Source organism: Pleurodeles waltl, chromosome 12 (assembly GCF_031143425.1).
Source record: "Pleurodeles waltl isolate 20211129_DDA chromosome 12, aPleWal1.hap1.20221129, whole genome shotgun sequence".
Lineage (NCBI taxonomy): Eukaryota > Metazoa > Chordata > Amphibia > Caudata > Salamandridae > Pleurodeles > Pleurodeles waltl.
Window position 1 is genome coordinate 504,302,289 of NC_090451.1, and position 23,666 is coordinate 504,325,954.

The 23,666-nt window shown below is 39.9% G+C and overlaps 1 protein-coding gene across 2 annotated transcripts in view; it reads right to left on the reverse strand.

Moving 5' to 3' along the window:
- Window positions 1-5,421: 5,421 nt before the first annotated feature.
- Window positions 5,422-23,666, reverse strand: part of LOC138267965 (receptor-interacting serine/threonine-protein kinase 2-like) — a 180,029-nt gene continuing 161,784 nt past the window's right edge. Inside the window, exons 10-12 of one of the 2 annotated variants that reach the window (XM_069217257.1) lie at window positions 14,922-15,057; window positions 11,605-11,796; window positions 5,422-7,262 (exon numbers count right to left, since the gene is read on the reverse strand). In XM_069217257.1, the coding sequence (XP_069073358.1) occupies window positions 6,955-7,262; window positions 11,605-11,796; window positions 14,922-15,057 (636 nt within the window). In that variant the 3' untranslated portion in view covers window positions 5,422-6,954. The remainder of the gene's footprint in view (window positions 7,263-11,604; window positions 11,797-14,921; window positions 15,058-23,666) is intronic. The other variant, XM_069217259.1, reaches the window with a different exon arrangement.

Here is a 23,666-nt window from a genome sequence, read left to right on the forward strand (position 1 = left end):
TAATTTTGTAAATTGTGGGCTAAAACCTGCGTCATATGAAAAATATAAATAGATCCTATTATATTGTGACTATAGAACAGTAAGGAAAAATAATAATGTACAAAAATAGTCAACATATCAGTGGTGAAACAACATCTTTTGGCAATAGCCACAAACTTCTATGACATGCACGACTGTCCAAAATCTAGGCTCAGCAAAAAATGCACTGTGTACTTTGTCCATCCTGTTTACCTTGTGTATATTTTGTTTATACATCAGCATTAGCTTGTGGGAAACTGAAACAAGAGCATACAGCGACCTTGCTTGGCATTCCACTTATCCCTCAGTAGCAAAATTGGGCAGTAAACAGATACATGGCTGTCCTCTGCCGGAAGACCAGAGAAATGGGAAAGCCAGATGTCAGGTTCACTTCTGAGTGTGTCCCTTGGAGACAATAAGCCTAAACCCAATATCATCCTTATCTTTTCAAAGCCTCTTAACAGTTTCCCAAACTTTCTTGGTGCACCCCCTTGTTTTTTCTTGGCAATTATGTTACAAAAGTTCATGAGGGATATTTCACCCTCTGTATTTATGTCTGTCGTCTTTGTATAATCTAACCTTGCCAAACAGCAGCGGAGTGCTGTACAGTAGCAAAGGCAAAGATACAGTAATTGAATGATGATGGACCTGGCTCTTTTTGAAGGGTCATTCCCAATCTTTTTGCCTCCTTCCTCCTATTTTTTCTGACCTGTTTTTTTTGGCTTTAGGACTCTGGGCACTTTACCACTGTTAAACAATGCTAAAGTGCATATGCTCTCTGTGTAAATTATATTACTGATTGGTTTATTCCTGGTTGGCATATTTGATTTACTAGTAAGTCCATCTCTATCGCGGCTTGGAGGTCGAAGCATCACGGCTAGAGAAACGGCCTGCAACACCCGTTTTCGGAGGCTGACAATGACGCAAACCCCACGTAGCGTGGTTTTCTGATACCGTGCGACCGGATTTTCCACGCATCTTCCCTGGGCATCCAAGTCAACCCGACTCTGCGTGGATATGAGTTGCCCCATCTGGAAATTGAAGCACTGCTCTCTTGTGAGGGAGAAAAGTGATGCATCACCCACCCGACTGGAGAAGAAAACGACGCATGGCCTCACTTGCGAGGAAGGAATCGACGCATTGCTACCCTTTTCCGACGCCCACTCGCCCGAGCGGCTTTATTTGTTATGCTAACAAGGACCTGAAAATCAAATTCTACTAGTGGGCCTGCAGCACTGATTGTACCACCCACATAAGTAGCCCTGTAAACATGGCTCAGACCTGCCACTGCAGTGTCTGTGTGTGCAGCTTTAAACTGCCAATTTGACTTAGCACGTGTACCCACTTGCCAGGCCTAAACCTTCCCTTTTTATACATGTAAGGCACCCTTAAGTTAGGCCATCGGTAGCCCCATGAGCAGGGTGCAGTGTATGTTAAAGATGGGACATGTACTTGTCCTGACAATGAAATACTGCCAACGTTGTTTTTCACTGTTGCAAGGCCTAGCTCTCTCTTAGGTTAACATGGAGGCTGGCCTTAAATGTTATTAAAGTGCAGATTCCCTTTGAGAGCAGATAGACATGTGGAGATTAGGGTCTCTGAGCTCACAATTTAAAAATACATATTTTAGTGAAGGTTGTTTTTAGAGTGTGTGTTTGAAAATGCCACTTTTAGAAAGTAGGCATTTTGTTGCTTAAACCATTCTGTGACTCTGCCTGTTTGTGGATCCCCTGTCTGGGTTAGTTTGGCAGTTGGGCTGTTTGCACCTCTCCTCTAGACAGTGACACAAAGGGTGCTGGGGTGTAGCCTGCATATCCTGATGAGCCATCTGTGCTGTGAGGGAGGAGAGGAGTGGTCACTCACTGGACACAATGCAGTCTCCAATCCCCTGGTGTGTGTCTGGGGCCTTGCCTGGGCAAATCAGGATCTTACAAACAAGAGAGACTTTCCGTTGAAGTTTGCCTATTTCAAAGGCAGAAAGGGGTATAAGTAGTGGACCCAAAACCCTGAAAATTGGATCACTTCTGGATTCAAGAGGAACCTATGCCAAGGAGAAGAGCTGAAGACCTAAGGAGAAGTGCTGCCCCGGCTTGTGACTGTGCTTTATTGGGCTATCCTGCAGTTGCTGCTTCTGCCTGTGAAAGGGGACAAAGACTGGACTTTGTTGGGCATTCCTGCTTGAGAAGTTGTTGTTGAAGTCTCAGGGCCATCAAAGACTTCCCCTGCCGGCTCCTGGACTCTCTGCTGAGACTCCTGCCCTGCCAAGTGGTGCCCTATTCAGTCCCTGGGCCCTTGAAAGGTGAAGTTGGCGGACAATAACTGATAATCCACGCACAGAATGTGTGCAGGGAAATTTTCGATGCACCTTCTGCAACGTGGCTAATAAACAATGAGCTGCCAGCTTCATTACTGAAATTGATGCTCCACCTACATCACAACTGGGAGATCAACACATCGTGGCCGGAGAAACGACGCGCAACACCCGCGTACGGAGGCTGATAACGACGCAAACCCCACGAAGCATGTTTTTCCGGTACTGTGCGACCGGATTTTCCACGCATCGTCCCTGGGCGTCCAAGCCAACCCGACTCTGCGCGGATCTGAGGTGCCCTGTCCTGAAATGGAGGCATTGTTGTCTTGTGAGGGAGAAAAACTACGCATCTCTGACCCGACTGGACAAGGAAACAACGCACAGCCTCACTTGCGAGTAAGGAATCAATGCATCACTACCCTTTTCTGATGCACGCTCACCCGTGCAGCTTTATTTTTGATGCTAACCAGATACTTTGTGTAACAACAGCATTCTCACTGTTTTCTAAGGATTAAGACTCTTTTTAAAAAAAAATCATATCTTGACTGGTGTATGTTGGACTTTCGTCATTTTGGTCTTGTTTGATTTAGATAAATATTACCTATTTTTCTAAACTGGTGTGGTGTCCATTTTGTAGTGTTTTCACTGTATTACTGTGTGTGTTGGTACAAATACTTGACCCCTTGCCTCTGAAGTTAGGCCTGCCTGCTCGTGCCAAGCTACCAAGGGGGTGAGCAGGAGTTAATTGAGTGTGATTCTCCTTTACCCTGACTAGAGTGAGGGTCTTTGCATGGACAGGGGATAATCTGACTGCCAACCAAAGACCCCATTTCTAACAAATGATTTGGGAGGTAGATAGGTTCTGAGAGCAGACGTGGACTGTTACTGACTGCATCTTGATGTCATGTTCTTTAAAAAGTTGTGCCTTCAGCTTCTTACTAAATTGGATCAGAGTTGAGGAGTACTGATGGATATAGGAAAGTTGTTCCAGATCCTTGGTTCCAGGCTGCATAACCTCAAATGGTATCAGGCTATGAACACTTTTATCTTTTAGGTATTTTATCAGATGCAACTGACCTGCTGGTTCTTTTCAACGTATGCTGATGCTTTTTGTTTGCTTACCTCCCTTAACAGTGAGTTAGGTCTGAAAGTAAATGGAGTAATTTCTCTGCCAGATTTCTTGTGAATATTATTACCTATTCGCTACCCAAACTGTGAGCAGTGAAACACAATGTAAGGCTTGGCAAAGATTGTTGACAGAATTAGGGAAAACCATCTCTAAGTTTAATTAAATCTATTTTAGTCTACCGCAGTTGTTGGCAATTCTCTCATTCGGTACTCCAAAAGATGTTGTTTGGGTCTCTTTGTCAACAAGATCCATATTTAGCAATAAAATGAATGGTTTGTGGTGGGTCTTTCCCCAACTAATGATTCAAACTCCTGCAATAGACGAGATCTAATTTAAGAGTAAATAATATATGAGGCAAATGCCTCAACCTGGTCTAACAATAAGTATTGTTATTTGACGGCTCTGACTCCGAAGTGAGAAGCTCAGTAATAAGGGGGTAGTGCTTCCACTACCACCCCATTATAACTCTATTCAAAGCATCGGTTTAGTGAGGTCACCTAATGTATGGGGACTTTACTTCAGGCTTGACCACTTTAAATTGGTCCTTTGGATAGATGCGTGGTAAAATTGGTGTGACAATGGTGGGACACCCCTTTATAGGCTTACCAGGAAATGATAAGCCTCCTATCCCAAAGGTGCCTATGCTGAGGATCTGGAGTACAGTTGAGCAGGTCTCTGGTGCCATATACTCAGTGCGTTGTGTGATCCACTGGTAGATGGTCTTATTATCCATGCATAAAGGGGGTTGCTTTGCTTTCTTTTTGGTGGTATAGAATGCGACACCTGTCTAATTTGTAGGAAGGTGGTTTGTTTATGGATATGTGGGCTTTGAGAGGCATGGATGTCTATTCACTAAAACGCCATAGACAGTGGAAGTGCCATGGTCAATCATTTGATCCCAGTGACATGTTAAGGTCATTAAGTGAGGCATGTTAACGGCTGAAAATGAACTGGATAGAAGAGCTAAGGAGACGATTTCTGATTTGGAAAATGAATCACCACTGTGGAGAACAATATTCCAGGTTATCAGTTTGGAGCGACTTTCGTGGCTGGTTTTTGTTTACCAACAGCAGTTCCTGTGTGCTTAGCAGGAGGTGAGGTGTGTTAAATGCACTGTGATAGCTGTCCTCTGCCCAAGACATTCCCCTGGTTCCATTACTCCATGCCAAAGTAACCACTTCTGTGACTGCAGACTCCTTCATTGTCTTTCCGTGACTCTGTTCATCATCTATGTTACCCCTGTCACTTTGGTGCCATCTCCAGTTCACTCACCTTCCCCGTGACTCTACCTCTTTCTGCCGTTGCCCTTCGTCTAATGTTCTTGTGACCTTGTGAGTCGAGATTTCTTTCCTCCCAGCTTACGAGGCACTTTGGTGGGATTCTGTGACAGAAATCAATGGTTTACATGGTGGTCTGTGGCAGACAATCACCCTCCTTCTAAGACATTGGGTCCGCCTATTTCCCATTAAGGTCAATGCACAAGTGGGCGGTTTGATCATCCATTATGGTTGGCGGATGCCTCATCATCACTCACCTCTATATAAGACCGTTTATATGAGACAGTTTGTGAGAGTTGCATACATTGAAAAAAATTTATGTTTTGTGTTTTGGCTCAGGGTGCTTGCGGGAGGCTTCAGTTGTTTGGAAGGTAGAAATATTCCAGGAACTGGTCCGATGACTATATCTACTTGGAGTTGGCTTTGATGGAAAGATCTTTGGTGTTCACTTTTACAGGAAAGAGGGTGAAGGAGGTTTCACTCAGATATATAGGTGAATACAGGGCATGATACATGGGCAACATCATGGTCAGATATCATGTTGTGTTGCCTGTGACAAACCAGGTTCAGGGTAGCGATGGGAAAGACAGGCAGAAAGAGGTAGTAAGTTTTTGGGTGGTAACAGCCTTTCATAGAGTGCTTTACCAATACAGATACTAGCTTTAGCTACAATAAAAAGACAGAGCTTACAGATATTTACACATTTTATGTACATATTTGAAGTAGTGCTGAATAAACCGAGCTTGTGCGTACGTTGAAATAGATTGTTCTAAGTTGAAAATGTTGCAAAATAAAACACTAGGCAGATACAAGCAGAAAATCTGAATCACTCAAAATCTTGTTGATCCAGACACGAAGGAAAAGCTTTAAAAAGGTAGATTTGAATACATTGTCTTTGGTACATACAGAAGTTGAAGTTTGTTCTAGGTACACTGAAAGCAAAACAGTAGAGTTTGAGGCTCATATAGCCAGGACTAGACATTTGTTGGGACATGTGTGCATTCTCAACAGAGTATGAAGTTTTAATGAAAAATGTTGACTTCAATGATTGTGTCTGTGTTAAAGTCAATCGATCCAAGCAGGAGCGAAGTGAGTATTGATCAGCATTAATTGTTTCTGCCTCCTTGACTCTAGTGCAGTAACAGATTCATGGTTCCCATTCCAAAGACGAGACGAAGAAATTAGTGTAGCTGAAGGAGCGTGAACACTCTGGGAATGTGAGGCTTGAAGCACCTCTTCTGTGGCTGGTAGAGGCTTTTCCTATTTCTGTAGCAGAAAAGAAAGTCATCCAGTATGGCGTGGTAAATCCAAAACAAGGCTGAGTGGTGGAAAGAGCACAGAGGAGTTTAAATAAGTACATTAATCAATTATCAAGGTTGGTACTGAAGGGTGGTTCCAATGTAGTCTCATTGTATCCTCAGTAACAGTGCTGGAACCATGTTTGGCAGTCATGAAACTGCTGAAATGTTGCAATGGGCGTGTACAAGAACTCTAGAAGGCAAGCATAAATAAATACCTAGATATGGAGCCAAAAAGAAATGCTAAATGTTTGGCATTTTGGCAAAATCAAGATGTTTTTCATCTTATGTCCTGTTGGCACATATGCTGTAGGCATATTATTGTTTTTCAGTCCTAAGAAGAAGTCTCGCATTTTCAAAAGTATACACAATTATCAAACATTACAGCCTCTGCTCTTGGATATCCTTCTTGTTCCCCATGTTCTCTTTAAACCACCAGCTATGCTTTTTCTTTCCAGTCCTTTATATTTTGTAGAATTGAAGTGAATCAGCAAAGATCCAGTGTTTGTTCCTGAGATGAAATGGACTGAAGTTTGCTTCCAAATATAATGAATGTCCCCAAATAGCTAATTTGCAGTAGCTTGAATAAAGATCTGCAACAACGGGGAACTGCTCCACATGTCTATAATCTGTATGGAAATAAAAATACTAGGAAATAAATCTAATCTCGGTCTTTCTTGAGAATTAATATATTTACATTCCTAAAAATTCTTAGGACACAATGTAAACGTACGAATGTCACAATCCTGCCCCTGCCCTGCGAAACTGAGCTGTGAGATGCTGTGAACTTTTGATAATAACTCTGTAACTTTTCTGTGGTCCCTCGATGTAGGTCAAATGTATCTTTGCTCAGGAAAAGAGGCTAATCCATGTGGAAGAACAAATGTGCATGTTTGTTGTGACGTGTCTAGGTTGAGACCATCAATTCCACAACTCTAGCCTGAGCTGAACCTGCTTGCTGATGAGGGGGCAGCATTTGTTTGACAAAAGTACTGTCACAACAATGTGGGCAACTTTTTCCCCGAGGCAGAGGCAAGTGTCGAGCATGGCCCGAGCACGTCCTGTTAAGGTTGGGTAGGAGGTGATCAGTTCATAGTCCGCTTTTGCCAACACCTGCTGGGATCGTAGAATATCAAGTATGTTGTTGAGACAGCCCTCCGTCATGCAAGTCAGAATTGTTTCCCGTAGACTGGTGAGGATCTGGCAACAGCTTCCTCTGCAGCATAGACCTATTACAGGATATAGAAAAGACGGATGTTACACAGAGACCCTGGAGATGGAAACCACTGATATAGATTCAAGAAACACTATAGGTAATGAGCAAGTAAATGTCTATTCCTTGTATCAGGGCTCTAGATTAACTGACAACTAACCCATTCCATTTCCTAAAACCAGGCCAATATCCCAAGCAACATAAAGATGGGAATGGAATGATAATCCAATTACAAATAACCTATGGTTCAATACTGATGGTGTCAAATTAGTGGTATCAGCAGCATTTGTCATTTCATATGAAAGAGTTCAACTTATGCTGCTTCTTGGTCTGAAGAGACACGAGGGCCCTCATATACAAAGATTTTGCATACAGCAGCACCATAAGTCTTTTTGCTAAGCCACGCCAAATCAAAAGGGCAGGAATGCACTGTACTTATGAGATACAGAGCATTCCTGACTTTTCAGTCTGCAGTGGCACGCAATTTGGTGCCTAGCACCAATGCAGGAACCCTTGCACTGTATTGTTGGTAGGACTGTTTTTGTGCAGGAAGGGAAAACTTCCTGCACAAAAACAATCTATGGAGGCATTGTCCTATGTATGATGCAGAATGCAGCACACATGGAAAGAGGTAAAAAACGAAGAGAAATGAAAACATTTCTCCTTGTTACCCCTGCTCTGGGAAGACATAAGGTTTTGGCACTTCCCCAGGTTCACGTGATTTGGCACAAACTTCTTGATTAACTTTTGTAACATAATTGCCAAGAGGAAAACAGCGGTGCACCAAGAAAGTTTGGGAAACCATTAAGATGTGTTGAAAAGATAAGGATGGTATTGGGTTTAGGCTTAGTGTCACCACAGGACACACTCAGAAGCACTGAACCTGACATCTGGCTTCCCTATTTCTGTGGTCTTAGGCAGAGAAGAGCCATGTATCTGTTTACTGCCCACTTGAGCTACTGAGGGATAAGTGGAATGCCAAGCTAGGGAGCTGTACACCCTTGTTTCAGCTTCCCACAAGCTAGTGCCGATGCTTAAACAAAGTATACATAAACTAAACAGGTTGGACAAAGTACAAAGTGCATTGTTTGCTGACCCTGGATTTCGGACAGTCGTGCATGCCTTAAAGTTTGTACACACACAAAGGGTGGCTTTGCGTCACCTCATACATATGATTGGGAGGTCTTGCCACTGGAAAATCTAAAAAAGTGACGCGCTAGCAGTGCAGGCCTCTTGTAAATAACTCACTACATTTTTATTTGATAATGTGAACATGAATGGCAGCACAAGAACCATGTTTTAAAATGAAAGCCACATAATATTTGCAGTAGTCTGAAAATGTGTGCTTTTTACTGCCTAAGAAATCATTTTTCTTACATCAAAACGTCTGGATGAAATTACTGTTTTTCTACTTTTTATCTTGGTCTTGACTTGGGACTTAGATTTCACTCTACATAGTTCCTGGCACAGACTATCTTGGAGCACATAAGTATAATATACATGCCCACAAATTTGTATTTCTCCTCTGAAATTACACATCCTAAGACACAAAATAAAGACCTGAAAGTATTTCATTTATAACTATGGAAAATCTGTAAGGTGTCTGGATTTGTTTATGTACATTAATAGCGCTGAGGGGAGCTAAATCCACTTACACTGTGAATATCATGAGTAAATATTTATTCGCAGTAGGGCTATTGAGGAAACAAAATAAAGTAAGTGTTAAAGGCCTGACGAGTCTTTTTCATAAGTGTTGCTCTGTCCCATGGGAAATTATACCACTAAGTAGTAGATACTACAGAGTGCACTATATAACACGAAATGCACTAGCACTTTAACATGTAACTCGATGATTAAAAGCTTCTGTAATTCCATTTGTAAACTTCTTTTAACCTTAATTAGGTTAATATGAACTATGTTATTTGCCCGCTATTGATACTGCAGTTTGACGATTATCTTTTAGCTGGTTTTAGCATTTTTTGTGTTTATATACTGAAAATATATTATTTCTTGTATGTTTTAAGGAATGTAATTTTCTGAAATAAACAATCACTACTACTACGTATCTATGTTCTATGTGGGACGAAAGACGGGGAGTCACTTTGTTTTGTGGAAGTTGGAAAAGCAGATGCTGGGACAGACCCAACATAAGCGTTGGCCTTTACTGCAAGTTATGCAGTGGATGTGTAGGAATGTTTCTCAGACTCTCATTTCCATTTTTTGGTGTGTATATTGAAAAGAATTTCAAATGGAATAAATGTTTTCTTGAGAACAAAGAACTGTGGAATCACGATTTAAATGCGCAGTTACCATTTCTTTATATGAAACGTTTTCCTAATTCTCAAGGGTCAGGAGAAAATTAACAAAGAAAAGTTGAGTGCACAAAGGACCTAACCATAAATCCTATCTATTATGGTGATGTCAACATTTTTTGTTGTTGCAAGCAGTTTTCTTTGGTACATGGTAAGGTGACAGAATGCACACATATCACAATGTTATACTAAAGAGATAAAGGGGGTGAAAAAGATGTAGAGGTAAAGGATGACATTAAATATAAGGTAGGCAACAGTGACTTCAAGAATATGTCATAGTTGAGACGACATTGCTCGTGCCACTGGCAGGGTAAGCAGGAGTGGTGGGTTTTGCTTACGTTAGGAGTGCTAGCAGTATATTAGAGCAAAGCAATTGAGTGAGGTGTGTGTATTGTATCTCATGGGAGAATGTGCTTCTAGAGCAACAGATCCAATTTGTCCTATAGACCTCTAAGTGTTTTTTGATGTTACTGCATGTTATTAAATAGATTATTAACACCTCTAGTAAAATAAACCCAAGCCTGCCATGTATGGGAGAAACCTCTGGTGTTCTTGCACTCTGACGAGATGTTTTTCAGTCCTAGTGCCAACACTGGATCTAGTAGTACATGGTCTTCACTCCTCTATGAACGCAGTTAATCTATAGCAAAAAACCTAGAGTAACATTAAAAAAATGTAATGCTATCCTAATGTAGATAATGTGTTTTGACGTACGATTGGATGCTCTCTTAGAAAGGGTGAACCAGTTTGCAAGGGAATGCCATTTGTAACATGTGAGAGTTTTTTAAATTCTCCTGCACATTTACCTAATCTTAAACCTGTGGTGGAAAAGTCACAGCCGTTAGGCAAGATGAAATTCCATCATTATGTGTGACTTAGATTTCTCCCCATTAATCTTTCCCCACCCAGATTTACTAATATAAAGGATACCAATTACATGGGGGTTGGAATCGTTAACAGGCATTATAGGTGGAAACCTCTGGTTCCTCAAAGAAATGAGATGGTTGTGGGCAAAAAGTTTGTAAGGGAATCATAGACTTCCCTTCCATAAGCCTGGCAATTCTTTAATATGGATCAATAATGTTTGTAATGCAATTACATGTCGGTGGCTACTTGTGCAAGAAAACACTAACTAGCACGTGCTTATACACCTGTTTATTGTTAATGTATTATCTTTAAAAGCATACTATTCGAAATAGCATCTCTGCTGTTCTTATTTCCACTCTTGACTGCCTGATTCCTACCCCTAGGAACTTGTTTGTTTGTATTGCCCGACTTGTCAATAAATATATGCAAGGCAAAATGCGATATTATTAAAGAACTTGCATAAATGCCTCTAAATCCAGAGTGGTAACATCATCAGGGGCTGTATTACATAAAGTGTGCCAGGGGCGCAATGGGCGTTTGCCCACACTTTTCGTGCCCTGGGGGCAATGTGGTATTACAGAAGGGGCCGCAGACTTGTGTAATACCAATAGCGCTGGCACACATATAGCGCCAGCCCTATCATCAGAGGGTGTTCCCTCATTTGCATGGGGGCATGGCCCCATGCAAATGAGGGAATCCCTTTACCTCTGCGCCTGTGCCGTATTATAGATGAGGGTGCAGAGGCAAAGAAGCTCTTAGGAGGCACACTGACAGTGCAGCACCTAAAAGGTGGTGCATTGCCAGTGCGCCCCCTGATGACAGCCCTCTGGATCAGGGAAGGGGGTCCTATGGACCCCCAGACATCTCTTTGCAGGACGGTGCAGTCTCTCACTGCAACCATCTGCTAGGGGATCTCTAATCACCTTGAAAAGTGCAGGCGTGCGTCCCCTTCACGGTGTTACACATAGCAGCTTTAAAGCAGCTGCTGCATTTTTCACTTGAATGCGCTACCTCTAGGGCAGCACACGTTCGTGGCTGCCCTGGGGGCAGTGCATTCAATATAATTCAGCGCAATATTATGCGGCCCCAGGTGCCTTCCCTTAGCCTGGGTACCTGAAATGCAAAGGTGGCAGTTGATCTTCGCAGCATGCTTTTATATACAGCAGATTTAGGACTGACCTGTAGAAGTCTCTGAATGTTGCCTGCTTGAACTGTTTTGTTGAACATTATGCCTGGACCCTGGAAGCTGGGCAGCCCCTGTGCTCCTCCGACATGGAACTGCATCCGGGTGGCCTGTCCTACAAATGCTAGTAGGAGGAGTGGAAAATGATGTCTGTAGTGCTGGTCCTCGACTGCAAGGCACTGAACTACCTAGAACAAGAACAAAATGCATAAGCCCAATAACCTGAGAAGCGTACACAAAATATTACATATGATACTGATGTCTATATTTTGATGGGTCGGTCATTGGCACAAAGCAGTCATCTGGCAAGTCTAATTACAAATTACCATATAAACTCAAAGAGACTAAGCTACCCTTTTAAGGACTCGAAGCAAATGTTCCAAAGGCAGTGACCTTTGTTTTTGAAAACAAAGGAGCCCTATTGGCATTCTTGTTAAAAATCATGATTTTTCCAATTTGGAGGAAATTGAAAATTGGTTTAAAATTGAAGAAACGTGTGGAGGTAATAGCCTTCCTGGCTTGTTTCAATGAAGGGGGATACCCTTAGAGGTTATATGGCAGGTGTGGATACTTCATAAAAGTTCTCTCCAAAGGACTGACAATTTAGGTGTGACATCTGAAGCTCTAGTTTTGCTTGAATTTAACTAGCCAAGTAAAAGAAATATTTGGGGCAATGATTTTAAAAAGGAGCCCTAAAATGTCATAACGAGTAAAATTGCAAAACAGTTGACCAGGACTGGCAGTATAAACTAGAACCCGCCTGTTCATATTGCAGAGCAAGAATAGCTGTTGTACATTGTGGAGAGTTGTACTGAAAACTAAAACCTAAGTGATAATAATTGGGAGACACACCTTAGAGGAGACTAATTACAATATGCTAAGAACTGCAGAAAATAAAAAAATATATAACATCTAGTTGAGGAATGAGAGTACTTGAGTTAGGAGTGCCATTGTGATGGCTTTCCACTTTGAAGATTCTTTGTGGAAGGCCCTATAATGTACTTCTTTGAAAATTGAACCCTTAACAACCAAGTGTGGTATTGAATGGTTTCTGTCCTTGGATTGAGTAGTACAAATTTGCTAATAAATCAGGCTGGCTTCCGAGGAGATATAGGAGCTGTTCATCAGGAGTACACTCTGTCGCAATTGGGGAACAGCTGCCTAGGAAATGGCGGAGAGGGGCTGTTTTCCTTCTTTATTGACTTCTGTGGTGCATTTGATCGGGTAAAGTCGCCACCCCAAACCAAAAACCCAATTATTTCCCAGAAGCAGCAAATTGATTGGATGTAGGGTGAGGTTAAGGAAGACCAACCCCAAAGCCCCATGAGCAAGCAGAAAAGGCCCACACTTTGCATTAAAAGTAAGGACTCCCACCCAGAGACAAGAACCAAGATTTACTGCTTCCCAAAGGACAAAGACAAAACAGATGCTATCTAGGTTGATGTGATCCTTTTTAGTAACACTTTAGGGTGGAGGGATTTGTTTTTTGTAGGCAGTAGGATGCTTGCTTCCTGGGTAGCATGGAAACGTTTGAGGAGATAACAAAAGAGCCAACAATTTTCAAGACAGTATACATTTTTGAAAATGTTAAGCCATTATAATGTGATAAGTCTGAGGCAGATGCAACTCCAAATTATTGCATGTGAAACCAGTTAAAATGAAGTACCACCTATCAAAACATTATAAATTCACTTATAAATATATATTAAGGCACATTGTCCCAAAAGCATTGATGATAAATGGATAGAGGTTGAGCCTAATGGCAAAATATTTGTAATTGGTACCTATGAACCCCATCTCACCATAAAGGGGCCTATGATTAAGCTTAGTACCAACGGCGGGCACAAGTACTTTTGCCAGAATTCCACACTGTCCAATCAGTGGCAATTTTACAGTGACTTCAGTAATCAGTGTTCAATTTCAATACATAATTGTTCCAAGCTTGATCTCTGCCTCCATTGACCTCCAACAATACTACTGCTAGCTTATGCTTCTCCAGTGCAAAGTGGGTATAATAACCACAACCACCATAAACAAACAGCCCATAACAGCCCAAATATAAAAAAAGAATACTTACTTAACAGCTTCATGACAGTACCACACGGGTGTCCACAATCTGTATGGCTGGACCTGTTTGGGACTTGGTAAGGTATTAACATTTTCTGGCTTAATGCCAATTAGAGCACATTGTTCATGTATGTTTTCACTTTTGCACCCTAGAGTGCCTGTGGACAACTATTTTTAGGCAAACCTTTTGTGCAGATGGGATTCGAGAGGAGTTTTTTGCCCCATTTGTTGTGAGTACTACCTATTGTGATTAGTAATCACTTGGCAGCCTACATATTTGTAGTGTGATATTGTTGCCCCAGCAGATTTGGGTAGGCTGGTTGGGGTGCTGACTTTCACTCAACACTGAATTTCTGGACTTCCCAGCTCTATGCAGAGCTATAGGGTGTTTGTGGTCTGAACTTGGTACTGTGAAAAGTGAACTATGTGCTCTGCTTGCTCTTTTGCTTCAAATTGCATTTGTAGAGTTATGCCTTGAGAAGATTGCATTACTAACTGAGGCACTGGCTTCATAGAGGCCCCATGGACAACCAGACCATAGGTAAGGATTGTCTCGGACATTAAAGTGAGGACTAGCTGCATCTCTGCTAAATGTTTGTGGGCTGAAGCTTTACAAACATTAACCCCCTAGCTGTACTGCCACTATAACAGTACCTGGACCCACGATTTGGGGAGTACTTCTCATCCCCACAAATGGGCCGAACATTTGTACACCATTGAACTCTAGAGCACACCTTTGGTTGAGAAGCCCAAAAAGCACCAATGTCACAGAGATGGCCAATGTGTTATAATGGAATTGCAAACTGATTATGAAACTCATTACGCAAAACACTAAGAACCTATCCAAACCTAATTTACTTCAGGAGGGCATTAAAAACTAATTTACTCACACTCTGCTTGAACTAAACTCTACACTTCAACTTCAGTTGCTATAAGTTACCCTCCAACAACTTCCATCTCGCTCTCCCTCAATGCCTCCCCCTCAAACCCTACCCTACTGCTTCTTCTGATGTTTCCAACTGGAATCAAGATTTAGTGGCTCCCATTGCTGATGCCATGCCTAGACTAATGCTCTACATATATCCTGCTATTGCTAAATGTGTTTTGGTTAGGGTCCTCCAATCATTGCTTCCTGAAAACGACAATAGATGCAGCCTTGTAGATTAAAGTGCTTGTTTGGATATCAAACACATTGTTCAGAATCTCTTCTTATCATGTCTCTTTTCGGTGTGCGGAAATTAATTACCTGTACTCCCCAAAGGGATTCCACTTTCAAGTATTCTGTAGTCTTGACCAACCAAAGGTATTAGCGTCACGCTTCGACTTCGGAATTCTGGTTTTGGCTTGAGCATCACTTTGCTGCTTGCCTGGCCATAGGAGATCTTTAATCAAAAAGAACACACTTCTAAATTAAAATCCACTTTTTAAAATATTTTGAATTCTTCATTGTGTCCAAAGTCAGAATTTTCATGGAAAAATGTGTGGGGGTTGTCACAGTACCTTTTGCTGAAATAATGAATCATCATCCATGCACACACTAGCTTTTGAAACTCATTCACATTTTTACAGTTTTAAAGGTAAATCAATGTATATCTAGACACTATTTTCTGCCCCTTATTAATCAAACAGGCCCATCGCTGGGGAGAGTCCCTGAACTCTGAGATGAAATGAGGCATATCCCTTTGGTTGTCATACTCTACGTGATGTGTGGCATATTTGCATTCTTTCGATAATACTGATGGCACGTTTACATAAGAAGAATGTTAGGGTTATCACTATAACGTTGGCAATAAATTGGTTCATAAGTTCCTTACTAGTCAGTTTCTAATATTTTCAAAATTAATTTAATCACTTTATTGTTGAATGACAAAATAGGAAGCATTAGCACCAAGAGCCTGTTTTTGAAGGGTACAGTAAAAGCTAGCTCATAAACAAGAGTGAATTTAATATCTGCACCTCCAGAGGTATTAATGCAGCATTGGTAGGCATGCTGCAGGCAGAGACAGCACTGGCTTCATCATCAAAGTAACCGTGTGTTGAGAATAGTGGCCCATTTTAGAGTGATTGTTGTCTGTCAGGACTCAATGAAAGCTTGCCATAGAAATGGTAGCTGACCTTCAGAAAAAAGGGTAGGTATGGTGTACTTAGCAAACTCAGACATACTCTCATATTTTTGGGGACACTGGTGTTTGGGCACTAACAGTGTACTCTGCTTTGGAAATATCTCTATTGACTGTATTTACTCATGACGGTCCCTCCCAGAACTAATACTTCCCACTAAAATATTTCTCCAAAAAGTGTCACTTGCTAAAGTGGATGCAAGCCAGTTTTGTCTGGAAACCTCCAATACTTTTGTGAATGAACATTAATATTAATGGCTTTAAACTACCACTACCTTGGTGGAATTTGTAAACCTACCACCCAGGCAGATGAAATCATTCAAAACAAACTCAAAATCAGGTTGCTAATGTCTGAAATTCATCATGGTTTTCAATTCATTACTTTTTTAGTACTACTGTAAAGTACTTGTTTTCTTCATTTCTATGTTGCAGTGGTAGTAAGGAGGTTCGAGTATGTATGCAATACATTTTGAGTGGCCTTGGTTTTTATTACACTCCATTAAATGTATAGAAGTTGACAAGACAATAAACAATTTCTACAGTAATTCTAAAAACATATTTGGACTTCCGAAAAATGACCCAATAGACATATCAACCTCACCTTATACTCATTCTCGATCTTTCCAATATTTAGGCAAGTCCTAATCATGGAGTTTTCCTCTGCTCAGCAATCCATAATTAATCTCGCTCCCCTGATGTGATGTTCCCAAAAAATGCTGCATTTCTAAAACGGCCATACTCTGGCCAGTGCTTATATATATATGTGCTTAGCTACGTTGTGAACACTTTGGTACCTGCCAATAACTAATACTAATCAACTACTTAAAACAGATACAAAACATTGAGGCTATATTTTTATTGGTGTTCAAGATCTTGAGTCACTCTTTCTTAGGTCTCACCCCTGGCTTACTTTTGGAAAGCATTTTGTGTATTAATATATTTGTTAAATCTTTAAGTAGTTCACTCAGGTTCAGTACTCATCTCCTTTGGATTTTGATAGTAGGAGGCATAGATAGATCATTCTATGATGCAATCACTCAGATCATAAAGACTCAATGTTCTGAGTTTCAGAAAGTAAGACAGAGGCAGATAGTTTTCTGTAGAGGGTGCTCCCTTTTAGAATTCACTATCCAGTGTCCATTTTGCCACATTTCTTGTGTGATAAAAGCTCCCTAGACTTGCAATAAGTATATTAAAAAGAGACAAAACAAATGGGACAGGGGGCTTGAGGGGGTCGGTTAGATTTCCAGATGAAAGGCATTATCTCCAGGCTTCTTGTTTTATTAAATCATTATTATACTGGCAATAACAGTTTATGATGGGTCACACTGGAATACACATTATTGAACATGTTTTCTTTAAACTAAACATCACACCTGGGTAATTGTCCTAAATTAACTACATTCCTAGTGGTTAAACACAATTGGGTTTTAATGCAAGAATTTATATTTCTAAAATGTATAATTATGAGGGTATTATTTCCTCTATGATTTAGTATTGAAAGCTTATAAAATAAGAAACAGATCTAATACTTGGAAAGACTAATATAAGAAAGGCCTTTTTTGAATTATTATTGAAAGTTATTAAAAACATTCTTAATATTAAGGATTTACAAATTTATTTTAATTTACCCTACAGTTATCCTCCACAATACTCTAAATTTAGAACTATCATACAGAATTTAATTACTTCTTATTTAATTTCTGCACCACACTTTCCTTTATTGGTGTTGCAATATTACAAAAGCGTAAATTATTTATATACATCTTCATTTGTGTGTCTCCCCAATAATTAAATCTCCAGCTAAAATGCACAAGAAGACACATTTATGTTTGTTGGCCTGATGATTGGTGGGACAAAATGTAAAACTAAGATTTATAAAACTTCTACTGTCATCATGAGTACTCAAATGTTGTTTGCATCTTTACATAAGACTGGTGGTGCTGTTGATGATTTATTCAGGTAATGTAATAGAAATTGAACAATAAAAGTTATTTATGTCTTATGCTTTTTTATTGTTGTAAACACTTTAGGTTTTTAAGCCTACTTATGGTATAAAGTGAATAATATTGTTATATTCAAAAGACCTCCTGAAATCTATTCTTAGATGTGCCTCCATTTTTTGAAAATACTAATAGTATTAACAAAGGTAATAAACAAGATATCAATTTCAGTTGCTTTTCAGCAAATTACCTTCTGTTGGGAAACCTTTTCTAAACTTTCCTATCTAACCTGAAGGGATGGTATTGTCGGGAGACATGGCTTTCTGCTTATGGCTCGGCAATTTTTGAGAAATAAATTCTGGCAGCCTTCCCTTATAAATGGGACTGTTCGGGGTAGGATGTCACATGTGTGGAGAATACACTATGAGATGGCAACCCAAACCGAATTACATTTTTCAGCACTCTCGCAACTCTTATGTTGTTTGAAGAATGCAGTGGCTATCTTGGACTATTTAGTATAGCTCTCCTGATGTTTCATGGTATCCTTGCTAAGCAACAGTGATACACTGTTGCAATAACCAGAACTTGCTACTTGGATTGAGGATTTCTTTTTGAAAATGGGGATTGTTTCCTGGAGTGCTTTTTGAGGACATATGTTGAATGCATGAAAACCAAGCCATGTTGTGAAAAAATCTTTAAACTGTTTTAAACATTTGACTTTGAGCCTTGCTAAAGATTTAGAAATTGTTGCATTTAAACTTGGAGCTTGAGCCTGTGAAGGAGCATTAATATTTCTCATGTCAAGGAAATATCCTGTATATTATTATGAGTAAAGTAATAAGAGTTTTTAGCAATGATATATGAATTGTGAATCATTTGAACCAGAGAATTGTAATGCCTATTAATTACTTCTGCAGTGGCACCAAGAGTTAAAAAATGTAACTTAACTAATTTACAGCAAAGAGCTCATAGTTATGAAGTTTGAGGTAGTTATGCTAATTGAGAGACATGCTGATGAACAAATATTAAGGTACTCATATCTTGTGCTTCAGTCACAGGTATATCAAGTTTCATATCAAAATCTCAGAGACTTGATAACAAAAGATACAGCTACAGTGCACATTTTCACTGTCACGCTCAGATGTAGGGCTACTCAGATAATGTCCTATTGTCATTAGATATCCTTTTTGATCTGCAGACACTAGTGGCCAGCAGAAGTGAAAGATCAGAGTGGAAGTGTCTGGTGTCTCTGCTTTCTCTTTTATCTTACTCTCCTCTCTCTGTTTTTACCACTGGCCCTCTTACTTGTGTTTTATGCAGACATTGGTTAAGCCTGTGAGAGGTGGAAGAATGGTTTGCACCCTGTGGATCCACAGTGAAAGGTTGGAGCTTACTGTTTCAGGCAGGTATCTCTGATAATCAAGCGTTTGGTTACTATTAACCACTATTTTTGTAATAATTCCTTTTACTGATTTTATTTGGTAATGTGTAACATGTGGCTTGCAAGGAGGTAATATTAAAGTTCAGTGTAACATAGATTAAGGTAATCATACATACATTAAGTTATTTCTTCATCTCCTTGTATCGCGCAAAAAAGTTTTAGTCTATATGTCTATATTAATCTTTCACTTTGTAAACTATTACTGTGTTTTATCACTCAGTATTTAATAATATAAGGTGACCTATTGACGCATTGCTCTTGCACCATGAAAGTTGGTGTAAGAGCAACCCAAACCTTAAGTAAGATTTATGAAGCCATGCAAGGCCATCTTGCGTGACCCTGTGTGGCTTCATAAATTTTTACTAATCTAACGCAGCGCAAACAGCTGTGTTACATTAGCCAACGAGGTGGTACCAAGGAGGTGGTGTTTCCATGGGTGTAGTGTGGGTGTTGCCACAAAACATCCATAGATTTTGACGCATTCCTATATTGACAAGAACTTGTAAATCTGGGAATGCGCCAAAGATACATCTCCCGGGACAGGCATAACAAGGATAAATATATTTATTTCTCCTCATTTTTAAGTCGAGCTTTTGAGACCTGTTGTATATACTTTACTATATACTTCTTTGTTGGATTAAAGCCCATCCACTGCTTTTCATTTGTTTGTTTCAGTTTCCTTTAAAAGTCCATGCTTGCTAGTGGTCAATCCTTTTTCGGTGTCCCTCCTTTTTGACTTTCTTTTCCTCCCATGGAGCAGAGACCAAGTACTGTATCTTTACACTTTGGTTCTTTTGCACCCTATCGCCATCTGCAAAACTAGAGCATAATTAAGGTACGTAACAATCCTAGTTGTTATTTAAGCATACTGAATAAATAGACAATCGGGTAATTGAGCCTCCCTGACTTGCTGAAATGAATTCCTTTGAGGTCCGTACAAGTGTCTCAATGTCTTATGTATTAAGCGCCCAGTGTGAACTCACGTGGAAAAATGAAGCAAAGTACTGGCAAATCTCTGCTTTTGAAAAGTGTAATTTTGTGAAATGTATGATAAATTTCATGAAAAATACTAAGCAATTGCTCACTCATAGGGAATCGGAAAAAGCATGTTTTCTTCTTAACCTAGACAACACATTTTGCCCATAGTTCACCAAATTGCAGATACTCAGGTGAACTGTATAAGTGCTTGGACAAGTAAAGTTGGTGACTTGTAGTCAATGATTTCGGCGTCTTTAATTCACAATGTTTGAGGTCCTGATTTAAACTTAAGATCCTCAATGGAACATCTCAAATCTACGACATCCAGTTCGACCTGTGCCTAGAACCCAGTGGGAGAAGTTTGTGCTACAAGTATGCTGAGCAATGAAACATGCCGATGAAAAGCTAAAAATACTTGCGCTTTGGGCCATCTCAATCTCTTGTTGCAAAATACTTCCATGTGTTACTCTCAAGTTACTAGACCCTGCTAACAAACTACTCAAAGGTGCTAAATCACTCTCACTGTAATCCAATCATGCCTTCACCCCCTTAAGCCCAAACTCTACCTTCGAAGATCTGCTTCAGTGTTATTCCCCACACCCTTCACTTGTTCCAAACTGTGATTGATAGTACCATAGTTAACCATGACATTAGCAACTAAACCCAACAAATTACAAAGTGCATTATAGAAACAACACCCTTTTCATTTTGTTCCCTGCTATCATTTATTATGAGATGGCTCAATTTAAGGCCACTTATTTACCCTGAACTTAACACACAAGTACTGGAATTATGTAGCAGGGAAAGGCCAAATTATGAGTCAGTGTTGACTAAATCCTGTTGCTAAATATTGCAAAGTATGTTTGTGTAGTAACTTTGAAATATAGTGCTGCTGTTCACAGATATTTAATTTTGAAATGGTAATTGGTTTACAAGGAAAGTTTAATTACTTAATAACAACATAAGATCAGTCCGTTGATATTTACACATTGGAAAATCACTTTAATGTTTACTATTGTTTCAATTTATTTTGTGAAGCAATTGTATTGTTAGCCTTGGATTACACAGGTCTGTCAGAACACCTTGAGGGTTATTGGCCCGATTAATAAATGTCTGTGTAACTTGTAGGTCACTTGTTCAAATGGCATGAATAAAGCACAGCGGGTCACAGCGGCAGCTGCAGAGATTAATCCACTTTTGAAACAGGCTGCCGAAAGTGTCACCAAAGTGAGTCAAAGCCTATCCAGGTTGTTTTACAAAGACCAAGATAACTGACAAATGTCAGACCTTGTTTTGAGAGAGCCTCGAGCTCCTCAAGGCTTTGCAGTTAGTAAAGGCATTATTTGAACGCTGCATGGCTAAAAACTTATAAGGTCCCAAAAGCGAGACCTATAGTCTATACCAATGCTTGTTTCCTCTTTTTATGCCTGCTGCATTCTGAAGCACACATAGAAAGAGGAAAAGCATTTAAGGCTTGTTTCTGTGCAGGAAGCTGTCCCTTCCTGCACAAAAACAATCCCTCATGCAACACAGGCACCATTGTCCAATGGTGCAAGGGGGCCTGCGTTAGGCTAGGCTGCCAAAGGGCTCCAGCACAGGAGGAAAGGGCAGGAATGTGCCATAATGTATAAGTACTGCACATTCCTGCCCTTTCTCTGTGATGCAGGGCAGCCCAGCAAGGTGACTTGCTGCACTGCTCTGCGCCACAAGGCCCATACTTATGGGCCTTAGGGCCATATGTACTAACACTTTTTCCCATAGACACAGAATGGGTAAAAACCTTTGCTACATCTCGCCCTTAGTTCTTAGCAAATACTTGCAAATCAACGAATTCATCTAGCAGCTTCTTGTCTTTTGTGACATTTTTCATGTCTTCTCTGCTGTTGTCTACGCCTCTAATCCAATCTGTGATTTTCAGTGTTTTCTTTGACAAAAAACAAATGGCAATTCAATGGCTGGTCAGTAGCAATGTAAATTGCGATACAGTCCTGTGCAAATAAAACAGCTTAACTCTCTCTTTTAATGCTTCTGGTCCCAGTTGAAGGGTCACACTCACCTATCCTTCTAATATGATGCATTCACTGCAAATGTCCAAGTTAAATTTCGTACCTTAACTCAGGGCAATTTGGGTGGCTGTTGGGATCTAATAGATGTTTATCAATGACATTGATGGAAATTTGCTATCTTTAGCTTCTGTTCACTTATATAGTACCAGGTTCACCCAATGAACAATTGCTTATAAAATGCTCTAACGCTACAGTAAACTACTGATTTATATGGTTATGTTGGGCAAAGTGGTAAATTACGATTCACCTAAACTTAACTCTCTAGCCCCATAACTAATCTATTTATTGGGTCTGGCCCCTTTGTCATAAAAACATCACATTTCCTTTGTAAAAAAATGGAGCCCAGAACCCACTGACTATGTAATTGAGGTCTATCCAGATTAACTGAAATGAAATGTGATATCCTGATAATCTTACTGTAGTATGAATTATAAAGAGAACATTACTGCACATTCTATTCCAGTATGCCATGATCGCTGATGTCTCTCTTGTTAGGATAACGGATATTGCTTTTGTTCTTCCTGTTTCTGAATACATTGTTGGAAGCTGGGCTGTTGACGAGTATTGCAAAGCCTACATTTGTATATCTGATCCCAAGCATAATAAAGCGTACTAGTAAAATAAGGAAATTAATGGCTTGGATTGTGACGTTGAAGGTTAATGGGGCAAAATGTGTCCAAAAAATTACATTGTAACAGCGTTGAAAAATTATTGTCATCAGTATTAATGTAATCCTCTCTTTTATTATGGGCCCAATCTCTGGAATTCATTGCCCCAGAATAGGTATGCAAACATTCTGTCATTCAATCAATCAATAGGTTTATTTCGATTTAAAAAAAATAGAAGCAATACATAATCCAACACATAAGTAAGTGTGGTAAAAATATTTGCAGAAGAATTTACAAATTAAATGCAAACTGGCAGCCACTATCAATTATAAAAAACAATTAAAATCTTAAAGTGTATGTGCAATATTTATAAGAATCCAAGCAGTAAAAATATCTGCAGAAGAATTTGCTAATTAAATGCAAACTGGCAGCCTCTATCAATTATAAAAAACAATCAAAATCTTAAAGTGTATGTGCAATATTCATAAGAATACGAAATTTCCTAGCTATCGTGAAGGAAAGTTTCAATTCTATTAAGGACACGGAGGCGAGGATTATGCAGATCTTTCTTCACTTTTTATTAATTAGCAAGTTCAAAGTTAAACACAAAATGAACAGAAAAACTACAAGTTCCATGAAGCCGCCGCCATGGTAACCAGCATCCAATGAGGACCCTTCAATCACGTCCATATAAATATTCCCAGGTGCGTCAACCGTCCTCGACTTCACTGCGGAAGGAATCCTGGTAGAATCAATTTGGTTGTAGCCCCGGAACCTACAAAAGATGATGATATTAGGACTATACTGATAAAAAAACGTCACAATGTGTAGTTAA